We start from the raw sequence: 11,603 nt of genomic DNA, 5'->3' as shown, positions 1-11,603 counted from the left end.
CCACATGTAGGAGAATAAAACTGGATCCTCATCTCTCACCTTATACAAAAATCAACTCAAGAGGGATTAAGGACTTAAACCTAAGACTTGAAACTATAAAAATTCTAGAAGATAACATTGGAAAAACCTTTCTAGACATTGGCTTAGGCGAGAAACTCGACCAAAAACCCAAAAGCAATTGCAATAAAAACAAAGATAAATAGCTGGGAGCTAATTAAACTAAAGAGCTTTTGCACAGCAAAAGGAACAGTCAGCAGAGTAAACAGACAACCCACAGAGTGGAAGAAAATCTTCACAATCTATACATTTGACAAAGGCCTAATATCCAGAATCTACCATGAACTCAAACAAATCAGTAAGAAAAAAACAATCAATCCCATCAAAAAGTGGGCTAAGGACATAAATAGATAATTCTTAAAAGAAGATAAACAAATGACCAACAAACATATGGGAAAATGCTCAACATCACTAATAATCAGAGAAAGGCAAATCAAAACCACAATGCGATACCACCTTACTCCTGTCCATAATCAAAGCATCAAAAATCAGTAGATGTTGGCATGGATGCGGCAATCAGGGAACATTTCTACACTGCTGGTGGGAATGTAAACTAGTACAGACACTATGGAAAACAGTGTGGAGATTCCTTAAAGAACTAAAAGTAGAACTACCATTTGATCCAGCAATCCCACTACTGGCTGTCTACCCACAGGAAAAGAAGTCATTATTCGGAAAAGATACTTGCACATGCACGTTTATAGCAGCACAATTCACAATAGTAAAATTGTGGAACCAACCTAAATGCCCATCAATCAGTGAATGGACAAAGAAACTCTGATATACACACACACACACACACACACACACACATATATTTATATATATTCACATATATATTCATATATATATGAATACTACACAGCCATAAAAAGGAATGAATTAACAGCATTTGCAGTGACCTGGGTGAGATTAGAGACTATTATCCTAAGTGAAGTAACTCAGGAATGGACAAACAAACATCATATGTTCTCACTGATATGTGGGAGCTAAGGTATGAGGATGCAAAGGCATAAGAATGATACAATGAAGGGATTTGAGGGGAAGAGTGGGAGGTGGGTGAGGGATAAAAGACAACAAATATGGTGCAGTGTATACTGCTCGGGTGATGGGTGCACCAGGTTCTCACAAATCTCTACTAAAGAACTTACTCCTGTAACCAAATACCACCTGTACCCCAGTAACTTACAGAAAAATATTTTTGTTAAAAAACAGAAAGAAGTATTTTCCATTTTCCTCAGTGCTAAGTTTATAGTCTGCCACTGCGCACCCTTATAAATTTAATGATCCTTGCATCTAAATGAGACGTTTTCATTAAACTTTTCCTATTTCATTAGAAAAATATGTTAAAGTGTGTTAATAGTGATTTTAACATCAAAACTTGCCTTTAACTAGAAGGCTCTAATTCTGGCTCTGCAATACCTATTACATGTCTATAATTACTATTAATGTTATTCACCAATTTTTCCTAGTTTTCCATCTTCTGTGCACATGCTAAGACAGCACTTCCTGACCCTGCTGTGGTTGAATGGGTACATATGATTAACTTTGGTCAATGAGCTGTGAGTAAAAGTGGCAATGAGTTACTTACTTTTGGGCTAGAGCCTATAATTACCTACTTAAGACCATCTAGAGCTCTCTTTTCCTCTATCACAATGATAATCAAAATTCCAGAGCGTGACCACTGCATCAACCTGGGTTTATGAGTGAGTATAGCATGAGACAGACCCTCTATACATTTGAAGTGCAAGAGAAATAAATCTTTATTATTTAAACCAAGATATGTCGATCATTTGTTACAGAAGCATAAACTATCTTAACTTGAGGGACAGCTTATTCTTCAACAAGTCACTTTTCCTCTCTAATTTTTAATATCATCATTTGATTTAACAAATAAAAGGGAAAAATTAACATTTAGCGAATATCTCTTAAGTATAAGTTGCTTCGTTATATATACTTTAATTTAGTCTTCTCAATGACTATAAAAGGTATTGTCCCCTGCAAAAATATTCCTAAATCCAAAGAAATCTCTCAACTCCACTACTCAAAGAATCCAAGCCACTACTATGTCTTAGGACTAGCCTCTTACCTACCTTCTGTTAAAATTTCTCCCTCATTAATTCTCCAGTGCAAAATATTTTAAAGACTTCTCCCTGCAGTTTGAATCAGAGGCAAACTCTCTTCCACGGCCTATAAGAGTTTACATGAACTTGCACCTGCCAGCCACTCCAATTTAATCATTCATACTTTGCTGACCACTTATTAAATTCCAGTTATTCTGGTCTTCCTGATATTTTAAAAACATATCAAGCTTGTTTCTGCCTCAGGACCTTTGCACTTGCAATTGCTTTTGCTAAGTAATACACTTCCCTTAGCTCTTTCATGACTGACTCAGCTAACGCGACATCTGAGATAAGTTTTCTTTCATCATCCTTGATAAATAATTATTTATCAATTACTATCTGAAATTATATTAATTTATTCATTTACTTGTGTGTTTTCCGAATTCCCTACTGTAAGAAAAGCTCCACTAGGGCAGAGACCTTGTCTTGCTTGTACACTGATGTTTCTACAAAGCTTAGAATATTCCCTGGCAAATAGTGAATCCTCAAGAAGTTATTTGTGGAACACAATCGAATCAATGATGCAGATAAGGAAATGAGCCTTTAAGAGTTTGGGTAACTGTCCAACTTTCCTAAATTTCTATGAGTGCTCCTAATTCTGAAGTCCGTTTGCCTTTTGCTTACAGCAAAGCTCTGCTAAGAGACTGAAGTGTCAGGTAGCAGTCAGAGCTAGGCACTGTGCACGTGCCCTTTCAGGCTTTGGTTTTGGATGCAGTCAAAACCAAAAACTCTCATTAATCATGTTATCACATTAATCCCCAGAGAACCCTGAATTTCCAGTGGAACAAGATAACTTGAGAAATCTATTGATTTCCTATGTTCATCCTGCTGTACGGCTGACAAGGATTGGTGGAGACTGGTATTCTTTTGCCCACGACCCTACAACTTTGATTTCTATGTCCGCCCAGATTCTCACAACTTTGCAACATGCATTGCTCAAAATGCCCATCCATGAAGTCAGAGTGGTTTCTTCTGTGTCAGCTCTGCCTTCCCAGCTCCTTCCCACTCAGAGAGAGGTCTCCGCCTCCTCCCCTGTTCCCTGACACAAAGCCAGCACTCCTCTCTTCCTGACACACTCTCATTGGCCCTCAGCCTGTGAAGGGGAGGGGCTTGTGTCTTTGGGACTCTTCAGAAGGGATCGGCGGTCCAGGCAGCCTACCTTTGATGCTGAAACATTCACTCTCTCCCGGCCTTCCTCACTAAGCCTGTGATTTTCCTGACTGCTTTCTCACTCTCTCTTTTTTTTTTTCCTGGCTCAGCTTGAAACAGAGCCTCGTACCAGAGGAGGCTCAGGCCTTGGATTTTAATGTCAGGGATGGAAAAACTTCAGAATGCTTCCTGGATCTACCAGCAGAAACTGGAAGATCCATTCCAGAAACACCTGAACAGCACCGAGGAGTATCTGGCCTTCCTCTGCGGACCTCGGCGCAGCCACTTCTTCCTCCCCGTGTCTGTGGTGTATGTGCCAATTTTTGTGGTGGGGGTCATTGGCAATGTCCTGGTGTGCCTGGTGATTGTGCAGCACCAGGCTATGAAGACGCCCACCAACTACTACCTCTTCAGCCTGGCGGTCTCTGACCTCCTGGTCCTGCTCCTTGGAATGCCCCTGGAGGTCTATGAGATGTGGCGCAACTACCCCTTCTTGTTCGGGCCTGTGGGATGCTACTTCAAGACGGCCCTCTTTGAAACCGTGTGCTTCGCCTCCATCCTCAGCATCACCGCCATCAGCGTGGAGCGCTACGTGGCTATCCTACACCCGTTCCGCGCCAAGTTGGAGAACACCCGGCGCCGGGCTCTCAGGATCCTCGGCATCGTCTGGGGCTTCTCCATGCTCTTCTCCCTGCCCAACACCAGCATCCACGGCATCAAGTTCCACTACTTCCCCAATGGGTCCCTGGTCCCAGGTTCGGCCACCTGTACCGTCATCAAGCCCATGTGGATCTACAATTTCATCATCCAGGTCACCTCCTTCCTATTCTACTTCCTCCCCATGACTGTCATCAGTGTCCTCTACTACCTCATGGCACTCAGAGTGAGTATCTAGGCTGGCTGGCTTAAGGCAGCATCCCTTCTGTTTTCACAGGCTCAAAGTTCAGAGAAAAACTTAGAATTGGGGAAATTCATAAATGGAAGGGAACAGAGGGAAAATAGAATGAGCTCAGATGGGAAATTAAGACATTAAAGAAATTGCCTCAAATGAGATGAATGGTAACCACAAATATTTATCATTTTCTTTAGCTCGTCTTCTCATATCTAAATAAGATATGGGTTCTCATATCTAAATGTTCCTAAGAACCATCCAGAAAACTTACTTTGGGTAGCAATATGGATACCTCACCCCCAGGAAAATGGGATTCAGTAGGTCTGAGGTGGAACCTCATTGTAAAAAAGCACATCAGGCGATCTGGGGTGAGGTGGCCACAGCTTGAGAGACTCCTCCGCATCCTGTTATCACTTTCCAGCCCCCGGCCACTGCCTGCATTGAGATTTTCCTCTACACCAAGTTGGTCTGAGTATAACACAAACTATCAACTATCCCTGACTATTTTATAGTCCCAGATAGGTATTCAGTTTTAAAATCAGACCTTTCCTGTGGCTGCTCTGACCCTTTCATTAAAATGAGGTTGAAACAAAACAAAATAAAACTATATCAATATATATATTTATTTATATATAGTTATATATATTATATATATAGTCATATGTATTAATGACATGACTGAGATAACTTGAGCTTCTTTTGAGCAGGTGCAGATTGAGAGATAAGGAAGTAAACAGCACATGAGATAGAGTAAAAAATGTGAATAAGAGTTATCTGAAATTAAGAAAAAGATATCACTTATTTTGCAACATATATAATTAGAGGTTCTTTTCCTATGTTTATGGTGATAAACTGATTTCTTTTTCAGAAGGGGGTGTAATAAATTAACTGAGAGAAACTATTTTTAATAAGGGTAGGAATGAGGCTATGTAATTCCTCTCTGGTATATTCTGCACCCAAATTCATGAAGAGAAAAGTTCTTGACGATGACAATTTTACACCCACTTAAGGGAGGTATTATAGCTTGTGTAGTAAACAGTTATGGGACCATTTAGACTCCCAGATCTACAGCAGACACATAAAATGCCTTTAGGCAAGCCACATGATTCTCCTAGAATTAGTTTTCCCATTTATAAAATGAAAAGTTTACATCAGATCATATGTATGTACCCTCTAGTTCTAACAGTCTATGATTCCTTTTAAAAAAGAAAAAAAAAAAAAACAACCTGTGAGGTGAAGCAATGTGAGTTTTAAATGAGAGGACAAGCAGACATCACACTCACATTATTTGCTTTGAGATGGCTCTGACATCATATGTTATATGACAACGAATATACTCCTATTTCAGTCCATCTCTGAGAAGCTGATTGTCAGAAGCGAGTGACCAATGGTAGTCCTTTTGAATACCTATTGTCCCTAAGGTGAATAGCAAGGTCTAAGTAGGAAGAACAAATTCTAAGTGTCACAGACATCTGGGCACAAGAGTAAATCTACTTAGGCAGAGAGCTGTGCCAGTCCCCTCCTGGAGGGCTAGCACCTATATTCCCAGAGACATGTACCACCCCGCACTAGCTCACAGCCATGTCTTAAGAATGTCCTGCAATTCTCACTCAAGCGAAAAGACTTCTATACAACTCCAAAGAAAGTCCTATGAGAAACACCCACCCAGAACTTAGTATTATCTCATCCAATACCAAAGAATCACCTATTTTGGGTCAATTTGGGAAAAATATTTAACTTTGAGTAGGAAATGCACATTTCCTCTTCCAATCTGTTACAATCAGTTTCATTGTGTTTTATTATCAAAAGTCCATAGCTACCTTGTATCAGGAGCTAAGTGATAGCTCAAACAGAAGTTTAAAAACCACCCTGGTTTGCTTTGGGTATGTAATGCAACTTTTGATAGCCTGTTTTCAGGAAGGATGAGCTGTTATCCAGGGTACCAGAAGACACCAGGAAAGAAACTAACTGCTTAAAAGTCACTCCTAGAAGAATTTAAAAATCTCTATACTGAAAGTCAGGAAAAGTAGACCCTATTCTGTGTCACTGACCTGAGGACCTTTATGTACAATATACCTGTAGCCTGAAATGTTCCTAGTGTCTGCCACCACTACCCTTTTGCCTTTCTAACCCTCATTTATTCTTTATGTCACACTTCAATCACACTTCCTCAGGGAAGCTCTCCCAGATTTCCTGAGCATTCCTGTTTCCTGTTGTAGGTGCTCACGACTCAGTGATTTTCCTTCATTACAATTTACAATTCCATACTTATGGATTCCTTAATTAATTTTTTTCTCCCCAACTAGACTGTAAGCTCAGTGAATGAATGAGACTAAATTACTTCCTTCGTTGCCGGGCTTTAGCTTCTCTACCTTTAAAACAAAGACTTGTAAATATTATCTCAAAGAGATATAAGCAATCCTAATGATTGTTAAGTAATTGACTCTGTTGGAAAGTTTGAAGGTGTGATTGACTCTGGGACCCACTGCTTTCAGAAGGCAGCAAGTCTAAGACTAACGAAATCAGAAGACCAGGGAAGAAGGAGGAAACCCGTATCTGTGCTCATAGCTCAGCATTCAGTCACACTGCATCATTCCAGGACAGAGCCACCACTGAGCTGCTCTCCAGGATTTGAACATTATAGAGATAGAAAATAGACAATTCTAGGGCAAGTTCCTCCACATCTGGGAGGAAGTTCTAGTGACAGTCTGATTTAGTTCTTACATCTCCTGCATGCTGCATTCATGATTGAGCTAATGAGGATGGATGTATGAATTGCAGCAGAATTCAACCATGCCAACACAGGGTTGCACTGATTTTTTTTTTAATAAATAGATTGTGTTAAGATTATAGAGATATTTACACAAAACCTATAATCTTTGTATTCTGAAACTAAGTCCCACAAACTATATAAATGAACATCTGGTGGAGTGATTTCAAGCAGTATAAACAACTGATCAGCATAATGTATCAACCTGAATGATAACCTCACGAACCTCTCTTTCACTTTTCTCTTATGTAGCTAATGAAGGTAATCACGATTTTTAGTAATCACACTATTTAGTAATAGTAATCACAACTTTTAATAATCACAATATTTAGTAATAGTAATCACAATTTTTCACTCCTCCTTTTGTAACCTGAGTTGTAAAATAAAAGTTTTGGGGTGGGGAAGGATAATGAATGGTTGAGTATCTACTTTACTAAACATCTGTAGGGAAGTGAAATTATTCAATGATAAAGCAGCATTTAATATTGTCTAGACTAACTGTTTTGATTGTATTCTATTCTGCCAACCACTCCAAATTCTGTTGGAACAATGTACACCATACATAAGTAATCAATTTTTCACTCTTCCTCTGGTTGGCTAGTTGTGTCACTAGAAACTAAGGAAGCTGCAAGATAAGCAACAATTCATCAGCACATGATTTTCTTTTTAGTGTAAACTATGCTGCTACAGGAAGCCTGTTCATAAAAACATTGTGTGAACTATTTGTTTGATGTTTGATTTTTTTAAAATTGTTCTTTGGGGTGGAGAAATTACCATTGAGAATTGTTAAACACAAGGCAGGAAGTGACTAATATATCTCAATATTTTTTATTGTTGTTAATTATGGACTGAAATAAAATAATAGAATAACTTCATCTTGTAAAAACCACAATCTTTTTAAATGGCATGAAATAATTAGAACCTTTAATAGATTTAATCTAAGATGAGTTAGTAAAGTTTGAAGTTTGATGCATTGCTCTAACCTTGAATGTGTTTTTCTTCTCAGTGTATCTGCCTTCTTCTTTGTATCTGTACAGGCACTCCCTGTGAGCGAGTGGTAACAATGAGAAAAGAATTTCTAAAAGGGACTCAGTACTCCATAAAAGTAACCTCACATATATAAACAAACAACTCTATTTTTTAAAAATCAGTTTTTCTGATGTCTGTTTAGTATGCTCTGGATAATAATCAGAATAACCATAATAGCAGTAATATACAACTTGCTGAGTATCATGTGCCAGGCACTGAGATAAGCACTCTACCTGTATGACTTTGTTTTACTATTGCATTAATAATACTTTTCACCTTCAGATTTTTCCTGTCTAGTCCTAAGTTCACAGAGTCTTTAATCCTTTACTTTATGAAGACACAGATACATGTAGAACACTCCGATATATTCAAGAGACAAATGGCCAGGTTTATACGTTATCCAAGAGGATTCTTTAGATCCTATGTGGTCCTGAGTGCTACCTAACTGCAAGGAGCATATATGTTTGTTAGGAAGACCGGATATGGATTTGCTGAAGTTTAGAGGCAACGTTTAATGACCCACTCTTCCAAGTCTATTTAATTTTAAATACCTTTTCTGAAATATTCCTTCAAAATGCTATCCAGCCCAGGAAGATTATTGCTTCTTATAGCAGTTTGTTCCATTATTGCACATAATCAATATTTATTTCTTACCTTGAATTAGAATCTATCTACCTGTAACTAAACAGATTGATTCTAATCTACTGCCATTACTGTATAAAATAAGTTAAATTTTCGTTCCACCTGACGGCTTCAATCAATTAGCCCGAACTTTTTACATTGCCAATGAGAGACTCCAACCCTGGGTAAATCCCAAAGGGAGCATAGACATGAAAACTTCAGAAGCAGAGCTAGCTCTTGGTGAAGATTCATTAAATAAAACACACACTCTCATTATAAACCTAGCTTTATTTCTGTTTCTTTGCTTTTTTTGTCCATGGTGTTGGTTTCAACCTCAAACTGCACACAGTCATCTTTTGGTGGCTCCAAGCACTTTTTCTTTTTGGTAAAAAAAATAACTTTTGTAATTCCAGATCTCATATGCAGAGAAGGACTCCCTCTGGCAGCCCCAATAAAAAATAAATAAAAACTTGCATCTTCAGAAGTATAAGCAAATATCTGAAATCTCATTGGTCCCCATTATTCAATCATTGTGACTGGAGGATAAGACAAGCTGATTGGCTAAATTGTTTAGGGAGTATACCTGGAGCTGAAGTTGAGTGACACCTCTATCCAAATTAAAGATTAAGAATGGGGAAGGAGTACATTCCCTAAGGGAGAATTAGGGTACTATTAGTAAGAGAAGAAAGAAGTAAATGATAGAGAATCAATAGGCAAATATATATTCACTATGTACTATACTAACTTCTGGATATTTGATGGTATTTTATCACGAGTCCTTAAAGCTTCCTTTATTTGGCCAACATCCCCACAAATTAAAAAATGTGTAGAATAAAGAGAAAAACTTCCACAACTGGATGAATGATGTAGATCTTCAGTGTTGTAGAAGTTCAAAGGAAGAAGAAGACAGTGGGCTAAAGTGGCTGTCAAAATCTTTTGGGAACAGGCAGGACTTGAACTGAACAAGGAAGACTGTGCATACAAGTAGTGTTGATAGCTGAAAGTTTCAAATGTTACATCAAGGATCTCCATATCTTCCAACAAGGATGAATACATTTTAAACATCTTAACTCAGAAACACATATACTCTTTTCAGTAATTAATATTACTGTAATATTAAAACAACATTTCCCAGTTTGTGTTTGTCAAAATGGTACAAGGTAATCCACTGAAAACGGTTGGGGAAAATATTGTTTAGTCAAAGAAACACTACCTTTCTTTTGGCTAAGATGTGAGTAGGCGATGTGAGTGTGGAAGGTAGACAGGGGGTTAAGTGGAAAGTTGATACACTGTCCCCCTTGAAAATTCATAATGCCCATCACCATATTTAAGTCTCTGAGAAGATCCACAATAAATACTGGAGGCGAGAAGAATTCTTGTTTTTGTTTTCTACTATTTATCCAGCACATAGCAGAGGGATTTCACTTTAACAGATGTCTAATAATTATGAATGAGTGAATGAATAGATTGAAAAGCCTGTCTAACTTTTCTTGAACTTCAGAATTTTACATTTTTCATGGAACACCTATTAACATGCTACACAGCCAGCGCTCCACGTAACTGTATATGAAACATGATTGTGCTACTACTTGGCCACAATCATTTATCCAGTTGAGTAGATGACCTGCATCCAATGCCACCTTCAACATACTGTTAAACATTTAACATATTCTTACATTTCTCTAGGTCCCAGTTCTTCTGTGTTCAAAATGAGTGTTTGAGTTATATTTCTCAGATTTTAACAGGAGGGAAAAATGTTTCTCTTTCTTACCATCTCTCCCAACTTACTTCCCTTTTAGCTAAAGAAAGACAAATCACTTGAGGCACATGAAGGGAATGCAAATATTCAAAGACCCTGCAGAAAATCAGTCAACAAGATGCTGTGTAAGTGCTCCATTTTGGTTTTTGTTTTGTTTTGTTCACAAGAGCAAAGGAGTTACATTTGGTACTAACTAAATGCTGCTGGGGGTAGGTTCCAATTTACCCTGAAACCGTATTTATGAGAGTAGATTAAGATCAAGGAGCAAAGGGGAGAGATATATATATATATATATAATGAAGACACCTCCTTAATGGTCTATATCAATGCTAGGTGATCTGTCTTCCTTTGCTTCTTCAAGCTTCTAGGACCTGTCTGTTTTGTTTCATTTTCGGTTTTGAACCCTCAAAACAACACGCTCACTTTTATCCACTGACATACAATCTGTGTGGTGTTTTGTAAATTACATTCACTTTCTCAGCCTTTGAGTCTCACTTTCCCCCTCTGTGAAATGAACAGGATTTTAACCTATTTGTATTATGGATTTCTTTTAAAATATGATGAAAGCTGTAGACTCTCCATTCCAAAAAAAAAAAAAAAGAATGAATATGCATACACAAAAGATTTTACAATCCATTTCAGGAGGTCATGAACCAACCCCTGATACTCATAGACTCTATGGGATCTTTTAGTTCCAGATTAAGAACATCTGGCAAGCTTCTCCAAGTAGCCATGTCACATATGACATTGTATAACTTTGTTTCAAACAGTATACTTTTGAATAAATAAGACCTTTTTAAAAATTCACTTACTGAGCCACAGTCTCCCAAAAGAATGCTATAAAAATATATGATGCAGTACTACTGTATGAGAGTTACTGATGAGGGAAAGGAGATTTATAATATATTTTGCAAATCAAAATCTAAAGTTTAGAAGCAATGAATCATCCAGGCTAATATGCATATGAAACATTCACTGTAACTATACAGCATTTCTGAACAAAAAATAAACTGTGAAGTCCCTGAAGTGGGTCTTCTCGATTGTAAGAGTTATTTCTTGGAAATATTTTAGCCCCTCCTGGCACTTGACTTTCTCTATTAAGAAACATAATTTCTTCATTATCCCTACCCTTTTCTCCTTGGTCATAATCTACTCTCACAAAAAAAAAAAAAAAAAAAAAAAAAAAAAAAAAAAAAAAAAAAA

The 11,603-nt window shown here is 37.7% G+C and overlaps 1 protein-coding gene across 1 annotated transcript in view; it reads left to right on the top strand.

Moving 5' to 3' along the window:
* The first annotated feature begins 3,486 nt into the window (after positions 1-3,486).
* NMUR2 (neuromedin U receptor 2) overlaps positions 3,487-11,603 on the top strand; it is a 13,718-nt gene continuing 5,601 nt past the window's right edge. The window contains exons 1-2 of the mRNA XM_025388735.1: positions 3,487-4,212; positions 10,441-10,525. Coding sequence (XP_025244520.1) covers positions 3,487-4,212; positions 10,441-10,525 — 811 coding nt within the window. The remainder of the gene's footprint in view (positions 4,213-10,440; positions 10,526-11,603) is intronic.

This window comes from Theropithecus gelada, chromosome 6 (assembly GCF_003255815.1).
Source record: "Theropithecus gelada isolate Dixy chromosome 6, Tgel_1.0, whole genome shotgun sequence".
Taxonomy (NCBI): Eukaryota; Metazoa; Chordata; class Mammalia; order Primates; family Cercopithecidae; genus Theropithecus; species Theropithecus gelada.
Note: the sequence above shows the minus strand (reverse complement) of the source record. Positions and strands in the feature narration are given on the sequence as shown.